This window comes from Zootoca vivipara, chromosome 11, assembly GCF_965207765.1.
Source record: "Zootoca vivipara chromosome 11, rZooViv2.hap1.1, whole genome shotgun sequence".
NCBI lineage: Eukaryota > Metazoa > Chordata > Lepidosauria > Squamata > Lacertidae > Zootoca > Zootoca vivipara.
The window spans coordinates 3,414,622-3,435,645 of NC_142594.1; the positions used below are offsets into that span (position 1 = coordinate 3,414,622).

Sequence of the window (21,024 nt, forward strand, 5' to 3'; positions counted from 1 at the left end):
AGTTCAGCTGGAATATCATCACTTCCACTGGCCTTGTTTTTAGCAGTGCTTTCTAAGGCCCATTTGACTTCACTCTCCAAGATGTCTGGCTCAAGGTCAGCAACCACACTACCTGAGGTGTACGAGACCTCCATATCTTTCTGGTATAATTCCTCTGTGTATTCTTGCCACCTCTTCTTGATGTCTTCTGCTTCTGTTAGGTCCTTACCACTTTTGTCCTGATCAACATACTCTCTGGAATGACAGAGAACTGACATTCTAACATTCTAAACTAGAGAATTGGGGAGGCAATACCTGACAGTCTCGCTGTGGTTCTGGTTATCTGTACAGACGATGGCAGCAGCGACCTCCTTGCTGTCCACAGCTTCTTGTAGACTTATCTGCTTGACTTTTTGAACATCACCTAGAGGTCTCCTAGTTTTAGCAGAAACAAAAATGAATGAGAACATACCTACCATGAACAGCACTTATGTGGCACAAAAGTGCAGAAGGAAGCAACAAGAGCTTATTTATCTCCCAAAATTGCTTTTGGAGCTTTTTACTCAATTAAAATGTCACAACAATTAAAAAATGCATAATAAAAACAGATGGTAGATAATCCAGTTCCGTGGGGATTATTTTAAAATGCCAGAAATTTAAAAAGATGTTTTCATCTGGTGCCTGAAAGAAAACAGTGTTGGAGCCAGGTAAGTCTCCCTAAATGGGGCACCACAACCAAAAAGGCATTCTCTCCAGTTTTCACTCCTTTTCACCTCTGACAAAAAGGGAATATTGAGAAGAGCCTCAGTGGGTGACAACTTGAGATGTACAGCACTCTAAATCTTGGGATCCAGCCTCATTACAATATTAAGTTCCTACTCAGCATTTGAAGAAGCAAGTTATTACCTATGAGACATCATGCCCATTTTATGAAAAAATAAAATAAAAGGCTTATCAAAAGTTAGCTTCAAGGTGCCATCAAGCATAATTGTTTTTACAAGGTATAAATTAGTCTCATTCAAAAAATTTATTTAAGCCACATAATGAAGCCTCTCACCTAGACACAAAGCCCAACAGTCTGAGATGCTCAGCAGGACTGGAAGGCAAAGGATTCAGCAAGTCCCTGATCCGCACAGATCCTGCAATCCCAATCCCAATGACCACAGTCCCAAACATGGTAAATCCTTCGTGAAAGAGGGAGGGATGGGGGAAGAAGAATAAAGGTTACTATAAGCTTGTTTCTCTCCCCATCATCCTTTACGCTATCACAGAATTGCAGCTAGCATTTCCTATACAGATGGTCTAATTGTTTAAAGAGGCTCTTGTGTAAGTGATGCATTAATTAATAATAATAATAAATAAATATAATAATAATAATAATAATAATAATAATAATAATAATAATAATAATTTTATTAAACTTTAAACATCAGATACATAAACGTTGGCCAGAGAAGGGGAAGCTGCAGAGATTGCTGCTTTGCCTCTCACTGCCAGGACGATCCTTCTGCTCCAACTGGCAGCTGCCCTGGGAGGCCAAAAGACATACCACTGGCCAGAGGCTTGCTTTCTAGTAAGGGTGTTTAGCACTGTTTCCTCAGTTAAATGTTTTGATTATAGCAGGATTGTGTCCAATATGTTCTCTTAGATTAGAGGCTGGCCCAAGACATTTTGACACCACAAAATGGTGCCCCCCCACCAGGTAAGAAGAGGTGAGTGAAGATCTGCATCAGGAACAAGGGGGGGGGGATTGAATCAACCTAACTCAATGGCTGAACTGGGAATCAAAGATTGTCATGGGGGAAGGAAGAGGTCCACTCTGGATCATGCTGGGCAGATGTAGACCCATAGGGCTTCCCCCACCATTTCTTCCCTAGGGATGGGAAAGAGACCAGCAAGGCTTCTGTGGAGGAGGCATGGGCAATGCATTCCTTGGATCTGCTTCCCCTGTGGATCCTGCCACTCGAGACGGTTGCCTCACTTTGCCTCATGGATGGGCCAGCCCCGCTTAGACTTTTAATATGTTTCTCACAGACTCTTAATCCTGTTCCATTAGAAAGGCCTACAAAGTACATTTCCCCTTATAATTTACGAAGCCTTCCCTTTCCAACAACTTACTTGTAAGGGCAACAAATAAGACAGCTTCTTTTCAGTTTAATTTGCCAGTTGCCTCCTCAAGCAGACATGGATCAATGGCTCTCTGTGGTCTTCACTTACTCCGTTTGTCTTCTTGTTGCCTGGATCGTTCTGCCAAGACAGAAGAATGCTTTGGGTACATCAGGCGCAAAGGTGCAATGAAAACAGCTGTGCGATGGGCAGCTGCTCACACAACATGAAGAGTTTCAATTCCTGTAATCATCGCCTGCATTTGCCCTCTGTAACATTCCAGCTGTTCAATCGACCCAGCAGCAAATGGCAGGAAGAGAGAGGGCAGCTAGGAGGGCAAGCAGCCAGAAGCACAAGTCAGGGATGGAACTGGGCACATACCTGGGGAGGGGGAGTAAAGTCCTTCACCTGGGTCTGCACAAAAAGAACACGAGAGGATGCAGGTTGCAGCAATTAGGACGATGCCTCAGCTTCACAAATAATTCACTACTTCTTTCCACCTTTTCTGTATAACAGAGATAAGGCATATGCACTTTTGACTGCTCAAGATAAGCATGAGGGTGAGACCAACAGCAAGTTATCTGTCAGGAACAGCAGTCAAAGAGGAGTAGTGAAGAAGCATTCCTGGATCAAATTGAAACTAGATATGTTGCCGTCTTCTGGGGGGGGATGCCCAATTTCCTCTCCCCCTTTTTTTTAAAAAAATAGCTTTTTCACACCAACAAAAAACCCTCCCCCACTTTTTCTTTTAAACTCTTGAATTCTGATCCTCTGGTAAATTGCTATTTGTTTTTATTCCAACCAATAACACAAGACATTTTGGAGAGAGTCTAGGCTACTACTTTTTGCAAGAATCAGATTGGGCACTTCAACAGTGCACAGAATACAGTGCCTTTGGGGGCAGGCAGTGTTCTTGGGGTGGTGGCCAGTATCATTTTTTTGCACTGAGCACCCCAAGGTCAGAGAAAGCAAGATGAGTTCTTCCCTATTCCAGGTTAAAGTGGAACATTGAGGGTGTCTTGCCAGAACAACCCTTCCCCTTTCCAAAAAAATAAAATAAATAAAAATAAAAATTAGTGAGCAATCCTTGCCTGGATTCCTGGAGGCTAGGATAGCAAATGTTCTACATCTTAATCCAAAATGCACTATGTAGTGCATCAGCCACCAGAGGGAACCCTTGCAATCTCAAATAGCCATTTAGGCAAAAGCTTCTCACTCCTTGGCTTATATAAAACACAAGAACAGACATTATAACACTGTTACTGTCCTTCCCTGTAATGAAAAACAAAACAAAACAAAGACACCACGTTTTTAAATATCTAGGCCCCAGGCTGATGAGGGAACAAACATTTCTATTTCTCAATGGCACCTAGCTGTGTTTATATTACACAGGTCATTTTGGAGACAGGATACTGGGTGGAGCAGTTACTTTTCATCCTGAGGTGCTGGTGGTGAGGAGATGCTGTGAAAATTCATTAATGCATCGAGGAAGAAATGCTGTTGGAAACAACCCCTAATTAAGCCCCACTGAAACCAATGGAACTTGCTTTTGATGTATATGAAGGGTCAGGGTCTCTCACACAACACAAAGACCACTGTCTCTTGCCCTTTCTCTTCTCTCCCCCACTCCAATACCTCCAACCACAGGTCTATTCATGCAGGCTCTGTATAGATAAAGAAACTTCCTGAAAACTATCTCTGAGTTGGAAATGGACTCAAATTCCAGCCCTCCCTCCTATGCAGGCCAGCCCAAGAAGCTGTTTTGACAAAATGGCTCCTCCCCCCCATTCCAAAGTGTAGAAGCCAACAGGAGCAGCAGTTGAATCCAGCGCTGGGGGGCGAGTCAGCATCCCCTACAACACCATTGTAACATTAAATTAAAAATGCATGCACAAAGTTAAATATCTGGATAGTTGAGCTGGGATAATAACTCTGAGAACTTAAAGAAGAGAAGTCACTTGATCCAGGGACAGGCCACTGGCCAATTCCTTTCTCTTTTTCTTAATGGTGATGACACAGACCATTCATAACATAAGAATATTCTTCACGACTGTGAGCAGGGCAGTGGGGTAGGGTAAACGAAGACAAGCTACAACAATAAGTATAACATTGTTCACGGCTTCTGCTCAGGCTGCACAGAAAAAGCATTTTGGTTCCTGATATTCATTCCGACTGTGCAAATAAAATATAACTGATAGAATTCTACAGGATGTGGTCTTGGCCATCAACCGCTGTGTTTTCCTCCCCATTCCATCCTGTTCACCTATGAGTGGGGAATCTGTGGCCCTTAAGGTGTTGCTGAACTACAACTTCCATAATCCCCGAGTACTGGCCTCTTCAGTTGCAGATGACGGGACCTGGAAACCATCAACATCTGGGTGGCCACAGATTCCCTGTCCCTGACCCGTGTTCATACTCTGGGTGACCAGATGCAATGGAGGTCAGGGCCTCTTTCTTAGGAGCAAAGAGAAGGAAATGTTGGCAGGTGCAATCTTGCCATGTATTTGGGAGAAGACAGGAGCTGGGGAACTTGGGTTCAAAGACAGACCTCAAGCTCACTGGGTGACCTGGGACCAAGCCCACTCTCTCAGCCTAACCTACGTCACAGGATTACACTGCGGAGTGTGTACAGCCATGGATGCTGTCATAAGTACCTTGGAAGAAGACCAGTGCAAAAGATAAAGTAAACTTAAAATCAATAAAAATAGCAGTAGCCAACATTTTCTCCTTTGCATAATTCTTCAAAGTATGGACAGCCTTAGCACCCTTTCCCAACACACAATACTCTGCAAAAGCGTAACCAGAGGGCTGAATAACTAAGCCCACCAGAACATTTGGCAAACAGGATATTACTGCAGTAACCTATCTGGGGTTGTATTACTTCAGAACAAGAGTGGGGAGATGCATTATTCCTATGTAAAAAAAAAAACAAGCAGAAAACTTATCTGTAGGTAGATAAGCCAGATAATATTTCCAGGAACAAAGTTGGCATATGTAACCAGGGCTTTTACAAGAACTCATCCCCTTGAGAAGTTCAGCTTTGAAAACATCTATTTAACTGTTCGCTTTTAGTAAGTGAAAACTACTTCAAAGATTTCCAAACACTGGCCTCTTGCTTGTTAAAATGTTTAGATCAGTGCCTTTTGGAAGCATCTGTGGGCTAGTACCTTCTGCAGATGTATTTACAAGGCTGAAGTAACACTATACAGGTAAAGGTAAAGGGACCCCTGACTGTTAGGTCCAGTCGCAAATGACTCTGGGGTTGCAGCACTCATCTCGCTTTATTGGCTGAGGGAGCCGGCGTATAGCTTCTGGGTCATGTGGCCAGCATGACTAAGCCTCTTCTGGCGAACCAGAGCAGCACACAGAAACGCCGTTTACCTTCCCATGGTGGCCATTCATTCTACCAAAAGACAATTCTTTTGTGAGAGTGATCTATGGGAGCTTTATGGGCGTTTCCACCACTGAGTTGCCAACAAAGATAACACAGGTCTAAACTGGAGATCGGTTGCAGTCTGCTGCAGCAAGCTGAATGTTCAAGAAGTAACTTCAGTCTTTTTCCAGTCTGAAAACTTGAAGCTGCAACTGAGTAGGAAGATGAAGGAATATTTTCCACCACCCCTGGGGCAGGGGAAATGTGGGGGTGGGGTGATTATACCAAAAACACACTCTTATTTTGCTAAACTATCCCCTAGTTCTGAGTAACTTCTCATTCCTTTAATTATGCCCAATCACCTCTAAATAAATTATCTTACATTAATTCATTTCTTCAAATAAAAATCCTACCTAGATCATCCCTTAATTCATTACCAACCCAGATCCTGCCTGCCCCAAATCCATTTTTCAGTTAACCCATAGCCCCTCATTTTCCAGCTGTTGAACCTCTTTAAGTCTAGTGTTTTAAACAGGAAGGGGCAAAGAGCTCCCTAGAATACATGCTTCCCATGGGATGAGGGTGGTTACACGGAACCCTTCTGCCTGACATGCTTGTTTTCTATGTGTAGGGAGATCCAGGAACATTCAAACATACTATTTTCACCACCTGCCCCCTAAAGTGGTAGGGTTTAGCAAAGCTTTACCACCTCATTCAGCTGAATGCCTAAACTGACCCCCCAGGATGCTGAATTCTGTACCAATCTGAATTTTTCATTGCTTGTCCATTTTGGTCTATCACGGTTGCTAGCTAGGTAATTCTATGAAAATGTTAATCTACTTTCCATAAATAGTTAATCTGTTCTAAATTGTTTTAAATTTAACTTCCCCCAGTTTCATTCTCTAGCAACATTTTTTAAATGGCATTTTACATGTGAGGGGGGGGAAACCAGAAGCAGGACATGCAAGATGACACAAAACTTCTCTATTTTTCTTCTTCTAAAGCTCAGTTGAAGACCTCTCCCCCCCAAATAGGGAATAGGCTACTTACCCTTTATGGTACTGATAGTTTTGCTTTCTCATTTAGTGATCTGACAAAAAAATATGCTAGGAACAAATCAGATGCACTTAATTTTATCGGTGAGGCGTCTTACATTAGTGACAAAAAAACATTTTCCCCTCAACTATGGACTATGTGACCACAATGTGACTATGACCTCATAGGGGACAATCTTTGGAACATGATCTTCAGCACAACAAAAGGTGAGTCCTTGTCTGCTATCCCTTGTGAGTCATTTAAAAAGATTCCAGGACGGGCTGTACTTGAAGTCGATATGATTGAAAGTCTTCACGTTGCCAACTCCAACTGTTCAGATAACAACTGTGAAATAATTACAATACACCGAATGTTTAAATCCCTTTCTGAAGTATTAGAATGATTTGCCTTCAAGGGACAGATCACAGTAATGCAACTGTTTCTTCATAAACATCCATGAAGGCTAGGATGCTTGGAATTAAAAGATCAAGAGTGAGTTTGTTTTTAAATGCTTGGCAGGCCACACACTAGTGTTGAGCTTTTTTTTTTTATGGAGTGTGCCGCATCGACTACCTTAAAAAGCACTGGAAAAAACATGCCGCTCCAGAACTAAGTTCAGGAGTGTTCTGGCTGAAAAAAAGACCTGGCACACACAAAATACAATTTATATGCAATGCCACTATGAGCCACAGATCCTAGCAGAGACACGTAGTATATAAGGAACCCTGGGCATGCTTTTATATGAACGAATACAACTGCCTTGTCCTGGATTAATCTGACTGTCCATCTATAGCAGTATTGTCCATATTTAGAGGCTCTCGGGCAGAGTTCTGCTCTACTCCTGTAAATCATACCTCAGCTATGGACCCTCAAATGACATTTTCTCTAACTTATATATTCCCAGCCCCACCTTCTGCCATCTAAGGGTCTTCAGAATTCAACCCCACAACCAAAAATACCAGGCTTAAGCCACAATCTTGTACACTGGAACACAGGTAAAATTTGACTGTCCTGCAGTTCGTGTCAAAGCTGAAAAACATAGCAACTATTGCCATGAATTTAAGAATGTGTTCATGGGAGCTGTTTGGAAAGGATGGCCAAAAACTATTTGGTGTTAGGTTGCAGCATGAGTCACTTTGACCCATGCTGCAACTGCAGTCTCGCTGAGTGTTGGTTCTCACATTACTTTTACTAATAGAAATACCAAGACCAGTGTCAGAAAACAGGTGTGCAAACATAATGCCAGAAGGGCCATAAGAGTGCCTCGTTTCCTTGCTGACAAACACACTGGGATTCCTGACACATGTAGGGGAAGGGAAATAAATAGATGAATCTGCTTTATACCAAGTCATGCCTTCTATAGCCCAATATTAGCTGGGCTGACTGAAGTCCAAAGATCTTTTCAAGCCCTTCTCCTTGTATCCTTATAAACGAAAACATGGCAATCCAAGCAGTGTGTGAAATTAGACAGGTACCAGGAGCATTTTGCACCTGGATATCAAACACGTGTGTCCAAGTGAACATGCCTGGGCGCCAGGATGGTACCTGACGTCTCCACCACATGGAGGTTCATGCCTGGAGATCATTGGATCAGGACTGTTTTCACACACTCATACAACATCTTGTAAAATTCTATCAGTTACATTTTATCTGCATAATCAAAATGAATTTCAGGAACAAAACATGTTTTTTCAGCGCAGCCTGAGCAGAAGCCGTCACCATTAAGAAAAAGAGGTTGGAATAGGCCAATATATATGTAGATTATCCCTAGATCAAGTGACTTTTCTTCTTTAAGTTCTCAAAGCTGTTAACCTAGCTCAAAGTTGTCATCTGGACTAGCCAAATGTTTAACTGAGACTCAATTACAGCCTGTGAATCATTTGCAAAACAAGACTTAAGAGCTGTCTTGCTCCCCAATGGCAAAAGGAGCCATTTGGCACCTAGCTTATATGTACACAGGGTAGGAAAGCTTGCGTATTGCAGGAACCCCTGACGGGGGATCAGTGCATCTTTTTACACCCTTCACGTTGACATGAACATACGACAATTCCCACAGGACCCTGTAAATGGGAGCTGGATCACACAGAGTAAAGAATAGAGGGCAGGTTTTGATCCCAACATTACAATTTCAACCAAGTGCAGCTGTTTTATTTCCCCTCAAACAAATAAATGACAATCCTTCTCATGATTGAGAGAAGGCAAAGATCTCACAACTCAAGCCTCTGAGAATCAAGTCAGACCCATCCTGGAGTCTGTTTCTGGATCATATTACAGTCTTGGGGACTCATTTTTATACAAAGGTAAGTGAGACCTGCAGCAAAGTGTGGGCATCCGTTCACCTTTTACCCAGTGGGAGGCGTTGCAGCCAGACAGCCGGGTCTCAGCCAAACGGGCAGAGGGACGCCGCCTCTCTCCTACATCACACCAGCTGCGTCATCATTGCTGCAGGACAGTCCCAGCCATTCAGCTGGCAGGGTAGGTGTGGCCACAGGCAATTTAATCGTGGCGCGGCTAGCTGGCCCCCTTTCTCACCCTTTCATCGGATCACCCAACCCACTCACCCTCTTTTCATGCTTTGCTCTGATATGACCTTGCTATGGACAACTGTCTGTCGCCATGTCGTTGAGGCTGGGTAGGAATTTTTTCCACTTGGCAAATTGGCACCGGCCATTTGGCTTTTGCCTACCTAGTAGCAATTGTCACAACTCTCGTGAGTTTAGGCATTGGGTAAACCTTTGTTTGGTTGAAGGGGAGGTTGTTGCCTTCGCCTGCCCCTCTTCAGTAAGGGTATCTTGTTAAAGGGATCCAGGGAGTGAATCCTGTCCGAAGTCTGGACGTGGACTAGGGTCATGTCACAGCCCCTATGGACCCCCTATTTAATCACTCCTTATTGGTGGTTTACCCTTCAGTGGCCTCCCTGCAGATGGGCAGGAGTCAATATATAGCCTGGCTTCACCCCAATGCCTAAGCCAAATTGCTCACATCTGTAACCAATAAAGTTGTGGCCTATTTGAACCTGTTGTTCTCCTGGGAACTTGGTGCCTTGGGTGCCTTGGCATGCAATGCTGCTTCTCCATCCCATTCCTACACCTGGTTCCACACCCACACTGTCAATCAGCATTCCATGGCAGGGTACCTCTGCTTGTTCAGTTCTTAGTGGGGCTCTTTAGGTTTTTGTCTGCCCCTAACAATTTACTGTTCTCTTGCAAACCCACAGGTTCCCCCAAGCCAGCTTACACCTCGCTTTCATGTGTGGTGTGTGTGTGAATGCTGTTTTATCTATAGAAGCAATGGCATTCACAGCTTGGATGCAGAGGGTAGGATATAGCTCACCTTTATTAATTCCTGTATTTCTTCACTGGAAGGCTTTTCAGCATGAAAATCTGTTGTATTAAAAACACCTGCATCTACTTCCAACTGTGTTCCACACTTTTAGTACTGCTTTAACAGCAGCTAACCTTTCAGACCTGCAGAATACTTCTTACTGGACCTCAGAATTTTGAAGAAATTAAACACCGCAATTGGAGTTCAAGTCACCCCCATTTTACACTTGGTTGAAATGACCTACAGCAGGCACCCCCAACTTGTTGCCCTCCAGATGTTTTGGCCTACAACTCCCATGATCCCTAGCTAACAGGAACCAGTGGTCAGGGATGATGGGAATTGTAGTCCAAAACATCTGGAGGGCCGAAGGTTGGGGATGCCTGACCTACAGGATACAATTCAGCATCTGCAACTGAATTTTTGAGAGCTCAACTCCTCTTAAAACCAAGTTGTAGATGGCACGTCAAAGTTACAAAGTTTACTCACCTCAATATCTAAAGTGACACACTTTGCACCATTTTTGTGTCCCTTAATTACCTTACTTCTCCCCCTCCCTATTTACTTTGTGGTGCTTCTTTTAAACATTGCACATTGCTTCCCCTCTCCCCCCTCCCACTTTAAGGGCTTGTTGCCCTTTTAAAATTTGGCTTACAGGGTCCTTAAAGTATTTGTCCTTTTCTAAATTGTTCAGAGGGCATATTTCAAGAGCTGGATTAAAACACACATGAGGACAGCATACTCAAATAAGCCCTCTCACATTCCACTTGGGCCAAAAGAAAAGAAAAGAAAAGAAAAGACAACAGCAAGCACTTTGAGGGAAGTATGGATGGGACATAAGAACAGAAGAGGAGCCTGCTGGATCAGGCCAATGGCTCCTCTAGTCCAACATCTTGTTCTGAGTAGCCAAGCAGATCCCCGTGGGAAACCAGCGAGCAGAACATGAGCACAAGCTCATCTCTTCCCTCCGGTGGTTTCCAGCCATTGCTTTTGGGAATATAATATAATAATAATAATTTATTATTTATACCCCACCCATCTGGCCGGGTCTCCCCCGCCACTCTGGGCGGCTTCCAACACACATCAAAATACATTAAAATATCACAGACTAAAAACTTCCCTAAACAGGGCTGCCTTTAGGTGTTTTCTAAATGTCAGGTAGTTGTTTATCTCCTTGACCTCCGATGGGAGGGCGTTCCACAGGGCGGGCACCACTACTGAGAAGGCCCTCTGCCTGGTTCCCTGTAATTTGGCTTCTCGCAACGAGGGAACCGCCAGAAGGCCCTCGGCACTAGATCTCAGTGTCTGGGCTGAACGATGGGGGTGGAGACGCTCCTTCAGGTATACTGGGCTGAGGCTGTTTAGGGCTTTAAAGGTCAGCACCAACACTTTGAATTGTGCTTGGAAACGTTTTTTGGGAAGCCTTGCTGCCTCTAACTGGAGTGGAGGCAGAGCCGAGCCACCTCACTAGTAACTGCTGATAGCCCTCCTCTCCTCTGTGAATTTGTCTCATCCTTTTTTTAAAGCCATCCAAGTTGGTGGCCATCCCTGCTTCTTGCAGGAGGGAGTTCTGCAGTTTGCCTGTGCGCTGTGTGTGGAAGCACTCTCTTATCTTTCCTGAACCTTCCAGCATTCAGAATAACCAAAGTTACCACCAGCAGCCGAAAAATCCAAAATGATATGGATATGGTACTAGCTAACAGGGATTATCACCCATGTAGCGCCATCCAAATGGGTGGGGCATTACAGAGTCCCACCAACAATGGACCCAAAGCAACATTACCTCCCTCTTCCCCTTTCTTAAAATTCATTCCACATGAGAAAGAAGGGGTAGTTTTAGCTTACCCTTCTCTCCTCTGTCTTTCTGCAGATACTGCTTACACAACTAAACTGCCAGCAGCTCCTGTGTGGGGTGCAGTCACAAAACCTGCTTGGCCTCCTTGCGCTGCTCACAACCGCTTGCACAACTCCTGGGAAGGTCCCTCCTCCTGCTGCTGCCACGAGGCGCCGCCTCCTCCCTAATGCGAAATTCAGGGACCGGATTGAAGCTAGAGGCGGGCTGGCATATCAATAAAAAGGCAAGACGGAAAGTGACCATGAAGCGGTAAGTAGATTTGAGGGCTAGCATGCGCTGATTGGTGTCCTGTGTTAAATACGGGGCAGGGCCTTCCGTGGGAATCGCTGGCGAAGGCAGCCCGCTACTGAAGCCGGCTCCCCAACTCCTGCAATGCAATGTGCAATTCCTTGCAACGCAAGTTCACCTTTGGTGTGCATCTTCTGACACGCTCCGTCCCCTGAACGTTCCTGCTTTTTTCACCCCGATTGTGCAAAGGCAAAGCGTGCACAATGCAAACACACACACGCGCGTGAGATATATATATATACATACATACACAGATGAGAGTCACTGTGGTCTAGTGGATTATGCAAAGCACGCCTTCGACATTTTCTGTACAAAACTGCTTGCCTGAAACAAGACTGCTGGCATAAAAATTAAGTAGTTCTCTATGTGAGCTATTAAAACGTCCTGACCTCACCTGTCGTTAAAAGCGGCCCTACAATGATACGCTTTCCGATTGTTTTTTCTAAATAGAAACGAAAACAAAACAACCAATTCATTCTTGGCCAAAGTTACCCTATGGACAGCCCGTGCCGCGGGCAGGTTCCCTCCGAAGCCTCACGGCGCTGAGCGGCTGCGCTTGTGCTCCGGGGGACGGCCGAGGCCTCGCTCGCTCGCTCAGGGCGCCGGGTGTGGGTGTGTGCCGCCCCGGCTTCGCCAGCCCTCGCCCCTCGCCCCGCCCCTGCCCGGTGGCCAAAGAAGCCGCCTCCGCCCGCCTTCCCGCCCCTCCTCTTCTCCTTGGCGGGGGAGGAGCTGCAAGATGGCGGCGCCCCGGAGGGAAGCGTGACTGGCCCGCTTCGCGCGCGGCTTCGGCCCCAGGACGCCTCTCTCGGCTCGGCCCGGCCCTCACCAGCCCCAGGTTTGTGCCTTCCTTCAGTTTTTAGAAGAGACTGTTAAAAAAAGGCGAAAAATCGGACGTATATTATTTAGTACTGTATATTTAATTACAGTACTATACTGCCCTTCGTGTCACGCGGCGGTTCACAGTATATTTGTAAACTCGGATATGATGCTTCCGTTCTGCTGTGCGAGCTTTGCTGTGCCATCACTTGGAACGAACTAAATGCTTTTAATCTCTCACACACGACTCCTAGACATCCATCCATGGATCATCCTCCCTGCTAAGTGGGCTTACATAGTATTGTGGTCTGAGGCTGGAAGTCAGTTTCTGCTAATCTGGGAGCAAGCCCCATCTTCACTTGCTTCTGAGTAAACCTGCATAGAATTCTTCATAAAATAAAAATGGCATTCAATGTATGTGTGCGTATGTGTATGTATGTGTATCTGAAAAAGTGTGCATGTACTAAGAACAAACTTAGTTGGTCTCTAAGGTGCTACTGGATAATTTATTTTTATTTCTATATATATTTCAACTGTGTCAGACCAACACAGCTACCTACTTGAATCTAGATACACACACACACACACACACACACACACACACACACACACACACACACACACACACACAGAGAGAGAGCATGCACAGAGTTATCTGTATAGGATTCTGCCTAAACTAAAAAAATGCCCTTCTGTATATATTTGTCATGCCCTTCTATGTATTGAAGGGCATTTTTAGTCAGGGCAGAATCCTATACAGGTTTACTCAGAAGTAACAGGATGGGACTTGCTCCCAGGTAAGCAGAAATTGCAAAACTAAACATGTTTACTAGGGAGTAAACCCTATAGGATTGGTAGGATTAAATTTGAGTAAATCCTGTAAAGGAGCGCACTGCAGTCCAAGTTGTGAGGCATGAGTTTAATGGATAATTCAGGGTAGCAATTCAGGGGGCAGGCGGTAGGTATGGCTCACCCCGGGTGTTATCCCCTGGGACCCTCGCCATGGGTGCCCCCCCCCCCGGACGCTTGACCTGCCCCCCCCGCTAGCTCCACCTCTGGCAATTAGGCTTCCTGGATTTTTTTTTTATTCCTCCCCGCTTTTTTTTTGGTGGAGAGCATAATAAAGAGCAGGATCATTTCTGGTGAAGTCTGTAAAAGTAATACTCTGAGTCTGAGCATCTCACAATATTTATTTGGTTATAAAAATGAAAGTATGTGCTTCAAAAATATCCACTTCAACCCCTGGTCTCCTTCAAATAATGATCTTTAAAATGACAACAGTATGATGCAACATTGAACAAATGTTCAGGCATCTCACAGTTTTCAGTTAGGAAAATTAGTGACATTTGTTTATAAGCTTGTGAAGGCTCCAAAACTATAACCAATGACCTCATTGAGACTTCCATCCAAAGAGACATGCATAGGGTTTGCACAGTACAGGAAGTGATGGACACAGAAAGCCCCAAACCCCACCTCCAGCAGTGGGGCAGATCCATTGCTGCACCCAAAGTTATACCAGTACTTTTGCTGGCCAGGACAAAAGGTGAGAGAATGGTTGTTGATTTGCCTGTTGTACTAGTTTCAGACTGGCACACTTGAGGAGGCAGAAAATCAGGGCTCTCAGGTGATCTGCTGGGCTTTGGATCCAGTGAATCCAAAGCTCTCCATTAGTCCACATTTACTCCCCAAATGTCCCATGGGTCAGTAGCAAGGGCGTACCCACCATTCGGCAAGTTAGGGCAGCTGCCCTACTCTAGAAGCAGGGCTGGTGGGCAGAGGCGGAGCACAGCCCGGCGGAGCGCGAGTTCGCCATTCCCACCGCGCCGCACCCTCCCTCCAGCTCCCCGGCGCGCCCTCAGGCAAGGCCAAGCGCGGCGGGGAACCAGGGAGCGCGGCGCGGCGGGCGGGAACGCTGAACTCGCGCTCCGCTGGGCTGGGCTCCGCCTCCGCCCACCAGCCCTGCTTCTAGGGAGGGGCACAGCCCGGCGGAGCGCGAGTTCGCTGTTCCCGCCCACTTTGTGGCCCCTCCCCTTCCGTGCCTTGGCCCCTCCCCTTGCCCCCCCCCCTAGTTTTGATCCTGGGTACGCCCATGGTCAGTAGTCGTGTGTGTTTTGGAGTTCTGGCATAGAAACCTTCTGTGTTTTGTATGCACCTTATGTGCTCACTGAAACCTCAGTGCTTGCTGCCACCAAGTCTTGCTGCAGCTCTTTTGGGGCCACTTGAGGGTTATCCCCAGCCTGCCTTAACAGAAATCAGGTTGCTGCCACAGATAGCTTCCTTTTTCTGCCCTGTCCAGGTAGTGTAACCACTGTTCCATTAACTTCGAACTTGTGACGTTCAAGTTGGAACTTTGAACTTCCAAGGTGTCTTTAGGAACATTCAGTGCCTTCACTATCTTCTTGTATCCTGCTCCTTGTTTGTGGAGGGCGATGATCTCTTCTCTTACCTTCTTGGACCATTCTCTTGACTTAGCCTTATTTCTAACATCCAGCCAAATTTGACACTCAGCAAGCCCCTAGTCAGTCCAGGTATTTCATGGGTTCCAGCTCAAGCACACCTGGTGCATCTAATGAAGCCCTTGATTACTTGCATCAGGTGTGCTTTAGACAACACTTGTTGTGTTTGTGCTGTTGTGAGGGATAAGTTGCATTTTCAGCTGAATTTGGGGGAACCACTTGAAGCACCTGTTGTGTTGAGCTATTTCAGTTGCTTTTGTTTGATTTGCTCATTGCAAACAGCTGAAAGTCTGTAAATTTGGATAATAACCGGATTTGTAGTGGGGGTTGAATAATTTCTATTGCAACTGTACATGTTTTATTCCAGAATTGCAGGAGGTTGGACTGAATGACGTAAGGTTTATTCCTTAGCCTTTTCTTCTCCCAGAGATCTCCTGCAAGGCAGCAGAGGTTTAGGATCAGAGTTTTGCTTCTCCCCAGTTGGCTACCTTCCCAGGTGGACAAGCCCCATCTGTCCCTCACTTCCTTCTACAGCACACATAAAAACCGCCTTCTTGACCATTGAATCCACTATTGGTCTTGCCCACTCAATCTGCTGGAGCCGGTCTTTGCATGCTTCCATCCGTAACTCACTGAGGGTTTGAGACCCATCAGGAACCCTCACTTGGTTTAGCCAGCTAGTCAAGGCCATTCATGAGTGTGACTGGTGTTGCATACTGGCAGCTTCTAGGAGCCACAGTTGGGCTTCTGAGTAGTCCTGCATAGGTTTGAGTATTCTGATCGGAGGTGACCATGGTGAAACATAAAGTAAGGTGGTATTTATTTCAGATTAGTCAATCCAGTATGCTTTTCTCTGTCTCGCAGCACAGCATGTGGCCCCTAACAGACTACCCCTGGGGGCATGTGGCCCTCAACAGAAAAGAGCCTCACCCCTGTTTTCATGGATTTTATGAGGTTTGTAGGTAGAGGCACAACACATATATTAGGCCCTGTTTTTTCCTCATTTATCTCCAATTTACTCCATACAGTGAGAACCCACTGAACAAGGGATTGCTGGTGGGGTTGCCTTGTTGTTGATTCCTTCCCAACAAAGAGTTCAGCTTCCACCCAAAATTGCAATATTGAATTTTTGGGTTAGTCACAGTCATTTGTGTGTATGTGTGGTGGGGCTGGGAATTGAGTCTTATGTACCAAGATTTTGCATACAATTTATGGTGGTTTATATTTGAATACCTCTTTGTGTACATATTTCTGTATTTACTCAAATCTAATGCTCACCCTTTTTCGCCAAATTACGTTGCAAAAATGAAGGAGCGCGTTAGATTCGATGGCACATTTCATTCATCAACAAATACTTTTTTTTGTTTCAAGGTTCTGAAAACTGAGGTGTGCTTTAGATTAGATGGCGCATTAGACTCGGGTAAATATGGTATAATGATTCCTTTTAATTACCATGGGGTGTTAGGGGAGCGGTAGTACCTCTGCTGGGGGACACAATGTGCTCCTTCTGGGGTAGTTTGTTCATCTTTGGTCCCCACCCTGCACTCTTACCTGTGACTCCTTGTCAGCATGCAGGCCACCCCCTGGGAATGGCTTTGACTGGCTGGCTATCACTTCAGTATACTTGCATATAATGTGTGGAATTGCGGTGATGCTCACAGTTTCACACATGCAGAATCACAATAACATGTGAAGTTGCTATTTGTGACTGTATTCTCTTGCCTCCCCCATAGAACTCTGCTCCTTAAATGAGATGTCTCAGTATTTCTAAAATGCCAGGAATCATTTCCAGAAAATAAATTGACACAAAGCCAATGTTGCCTGGCAAATGTAGAGCAGCCGTTGGTGTTCCCTGGTTTTAACGGCAAAGGGAAACACCATCAGGTCTGTCTTCACCTTTTAGTTATGTTGTATGAGGATGCTCAACTGCAACACCTCCAGTGGTCACCAAGTCAGAATGGAGAAGCAGAATGGAGAACAATGCCAAATTCCAGTCACTACAGAGGCCATCAATCCTTGGTTAGTGAAGGCAATGTTGTGCATTATTCAATTCTTTTATGCAAGGTGTTTCTGTTACAGCAATTAATATTTGAAAGCCATGCATAAATATGCATAGAGAGCAAAAATAATAGACAGACAAAACTATAAAATATATAGTAGATATGTATGTGTACAGTATTAGATTTTTTTGGGGGGAAAGGGATCTGGAAATTTTGTAGCAGTAGGGAAGTAATGGAATAGACTACAACAGACTTGAATTTTCCTCTCTTGTACAGTACTCCCTTTTCCCATACAGTACTTCATTGCAACCAAACAGAATGTTTACATTTCCTCTGTGGTTATGGAAAACATGTTTCCCTTCATCTGTAATAGGCCTATGGCAGTGAGGTGGGGGAGGGCAGAGAAAAGCCTACCACTGTGCCACATTAGGCATATCTCGGACCAAATTCCTGTAGATGCAAGGTGTGTTGATTTCAGCAGTGTCCAGCTTAGTTTGCTTGTTCACTCACTTTTACACACAAGTAAAAGTGTGTAACTGTAGGTCCACCTTGGAGAAGTGGCGAGCTTGAGATCAGGCTTGCTAGGTACAAAGGAAAGAAAGGCCTTGGAAGCTGGTCGCTGACATAAGGGATTTCTATTATGTTCTGTGGACTGTAACCAGGGTGGATTTGATTTAAATCACTAGTCAATAAGACTTGATTTAAATAATTTTTTAACAGAAATACTCATTCTAGCAGGTATAATCTTAATATTTACAACCAGATGAAGGTTTCATTTTTGGAATAATAAATTATCAGAGTAGTTTTTACAGTTATATCAAAAATGACTGATTTGGTTATACTATTAGAAATACATAATTATGAAATTATTGTGAAGTTTAATAAGTTAATTGTTTATATTTGGACAACTTTTCTGCTGTACTTTATTGGAAGGAGAAAAATAATCATTTTTTTAATAATTTAAACAATTTATTTAACTAAAACAATAACATTACAGTGGAACCTCGGTTTACGAATGTGATCCGTTCCACGGAGTTGTTCGTAAACGGAGGCGTTCGCTTCCCGAAGGCACGCTTCTGCGCATGCGCGAGCTGCGCAGATCGCGTCTGTGCATCCGACGCCGTGGAACCCAGATGTAAACACTTCCGGGTCTGCGGCGTTCGTAAATGGGACTGTTTGTAAACCGAAGAAGTGAAGAAGTGTGCATGCACACGAAAGCTCATACCAAAATAAAAACTTAGTTGGTCTTTAAGGTGCTACTGAAGGAATTTTTTTATGGTATACCATACTTCAGCTTCAGAGTCTAGCAACTTATAAAAACTTGAGAACTGCTTGTCTTTCATCTTGAAGTCTTGAATGGTTTTCTCCAGGCTTCCTCAGCCTCGGCTCTCCAGATGTTTTTGGCCTACAACTCCCCTGATCAGGGATGATTGGAATTGTAGTCTCAAAACATCTGGAGGGCCGATGTTGAGGAAGCCTGGTCTTCTCCAACATGATAAGGGGGTGTAGAGCCAAAAGCCACGCCTGTCGCTCAGTCGGGTTGCCAGTTGCATCACTAGAATGCCCAACAGCATCATCCAAGTGACCTCAGCGAGCATTTCCATTTCAAATATTCTTATTGTTTCTACTTTAGTTAAGTATTTTTATTCATTTACTTGATTTAGGGGGCCAGCTGCCCCCCCAGCTGTGCCCATGACCCTGTGATCACCATCTGTTGCCCTTCTTTGTGTACCACTTCCACAAGAGACCTGGAGGTTGGCAACATGAGAATGCACCTTTTCTGTGGTGCCTCGCTGTTTGAGGATTCCTCTTCCAGATTCCTCTTCCTCTGGTGCTTTCATTACGTATCTTTAGGCACCAGGCAAAAATGTTTTTCTATAACCAGGTTATCGATAGAACATTCTATGGCCTTTTAAATGTATTTCTGGGAGGGGGGTTATTGGTTTGTTTCTGTTTTATTATATATTTTGTGTTCTCATTTTGTCTTTATGTTGTGAACCACCCTGTGATCTTTGGATGAAGGGTGGTATACAAATTTAATAACTACTATTAATAATTTGCAGAAAGTTGTATACTAGCACTGTCAACAGATAAATCAACTTTTTTACATTATTTGTTTATTGAGCAATTAAACAGATTTTCAGCATTACTTTGTAGGTTTCTTTCACAACTTCTAATTTTATCCTCACAATAAAAGTTGTACCCTAGCAATGAAGCATCCAGAGCATCTACTGCAGGCATGTCAAACCTGCGGCCCTCCAGATGTTTTGGCCTACAACTCCCATGATCCCTAGCTAGCAGGACCAGTGGTTGGGGAAGATGGGAATTGTAGTCCAAAACATCTGGAGGGCCGCAGGTTTGACATGCCTGATCTACTGATTAGCTGTTAGTCCTGTAAAACGCCCTTAAGGAACCAGTGGGATTTAAGCATCCACTTTTTCTGGATTGCAACCCTTTTAGGAGGGCATGTTTTCTAAATAAGTAGTTCCTAGTACTAAAAACTGGTGCAAATGGTTTCATTTTTCATCCCAAAGATAATAGTGTAGAGAAAGAGAGATGAAGAGTTAAAAGAATCTATGTGTGTATAATTCAATAATTGCTCCAATTTTGGTTTGTGATTAACCAGCAGGAGTAGGTTGCTGTAGTTGACAAGGGGAGCTTTATTTCTGAAAAATCTTGTAGCAACAACCTGTGGGGCTTATAGTTCATAAAGTGGGTGAAGCATTGAAAAGGACTGTGTTTTGATTTGTAGTTTTAAAAGAGAGGGAGCGAGAGTAGATTGTAGTTGTTTTATTACAGTCAATGACTAGTAACAAGATAAAAACACCAATTACAAAATTTAAAAGCTCAGAACAAAATAAAATACAGTAATATAAAATCACATACATTCTAGTAGGTCATTCATCTGTCAGAAGGGGATCCTTCTGGTCTAAGGATGACCAGGGAGCGAGAGAAAGCAGTTCACCTAGTAAATGAGTCCCTTGGGACTCTCAAAGTGGTAATTTAATGGTTGTATTTGGAACAGTAGCCTCCTATGATGAAAGGGCCACGTGGAATAATCATAAACATGAGGCAACTTCCTACTACCAATGTACAGATGTGCCATTGCAAGAAGAAACAGAACCAATATTGTTTTGAGCTACAAATGGAAAACGTGCACTGCTAGCTGATGAAAATGCCACGTTCCATTGGGAGACTTTGAAAGCACTTAAAGGACATTTCAAAAGAGTTTAATTTCTAAGGAGGTTGACCACTCTTATTCCCAAGCTCAAAATGCCTTCAGGTTTCTGCAACTGGCATTGGTGAAGGTGGAGATATATTTTTTGTATGGTGGCATGGCTGTGGTTTTGAACCATTTTAGATCAGGAAGTGTTAGAAATTCCCCAGGCGTGTTTTGCAGCCACATGGAGATCTCTGGATGCCAGGTTGGTGACGGGAAATCTCCCTCTGGCTGGCCGCTCCAGCTATCCTAAGCAGGAAAGCAAAAGAGCTTATTTATTGCATTCATATCCCACCTTTTTCTCCAAGGAGTACATGGTTCACCCCCCTTCTCATTTAATCCCTACAATGACCTTGTGAGGTAGGTTAAGAGACTGTGACTTGCTCAAAGTCACCCAGTGAGCTTTACAACTGAGTGGGGATTTGAACCCTGATCACCTGGGTCCTAGCACAACACTCTAACCACTATACAACACTAGCTCTAGAGTTCTTCTGTTATAGGGCAGCTATATAAATTAAGTAGGTGAATAAATATGGGGAAAGCAAAATGTCACTTAACGAAGAATCCGAAATATT

At 44.3% G+C, this 21,024-nt stretch overlaps 3 protein-coding genes across 8 annotated transcripts in view; 2 read left to right on the plus strand and 1 right to left on the minus strand.

Annotated features, from left to right (window-relative positions):
* Positions 1–12,670, minus strand: part of BLVRA (biliverdin reductase A) — a 25,019-nt gene extending 12,349 nt beyond the window's left edge. The window contains exons 1-5 of one of the 4 annotated variants that reach the window (XM_088653738.1): positions 12,450–12,602; positions 2,467–2,590; positions 2,098–2,226; positions 1,037–1,163; positions 295–414 (exon numbers count right to left, since the gene is read on the minus strand). In XM_088653738.1, coding sequence (XP_088509864.1) covers positions 295–414; positions 1,037–1,155 — 239 coding nt within the window. In that variant the 5' untranslated portion in view covers positions 1,156–1,163; positions 2,098–2,226; positions 2,467–2,590; positions 12,450–12,602. Of the gene's footprint in view, positions 1–294; positions 415–1,036; positions 1,164–2,097; positions 2,227–2,466; positions 2,591–11,659; positions 11,804–12,449 lie in introns of those variants that run through there. The other 3 variants (XM_088653736.1, XM_035101394.3, XM_088653737.1) reach the window with 3 other exon arrangements.
* The window catches only part of FIGNL1 (fidgetin like 1), a 22,699-nt gene continuing 13,458 nt past the window's right edge, over positions 11,784–21,024 (plus strand). The window contains exon 1 of one of the 2 annotated variants that reach the window (XM_088653735.1): positions 11,784–11,918. The gene's annotated coding sequence lies outside the window, so the exon portion shown is untranslated. Of the gene's footprint in view, positions 11,919–12,668; positions 12,793–21,024 lie in introns of those variants that run through there. The other variant, XM_060280552.2, reaches the window with a different exon arrangement.
* Positions 11,785–21,024, plus strand: part of COA1 (cytochrome c oxidase assembly factor 1) — a 52,470-nt gene continuing 43,230 nt past the window's right edge. The window contains exon 1 of one of the 2 annotated variants that reach the window (XM_088653739.1): positions 11,785–11,918. In XM_088653739.1, coding sequence (XP_088509865.1) covers positions 11,836–11,918 — 83 coding nt within the window. In that variant the 5' untranslated portion in view covers positions 11,785–11,835. Of the gene's footprint in view, positions 11,919–12,668; positions 12,793–21,024 lie in introns of those variants that run through there. The other variant, XM_035101396.3, reaches the window with a different exon arrangement.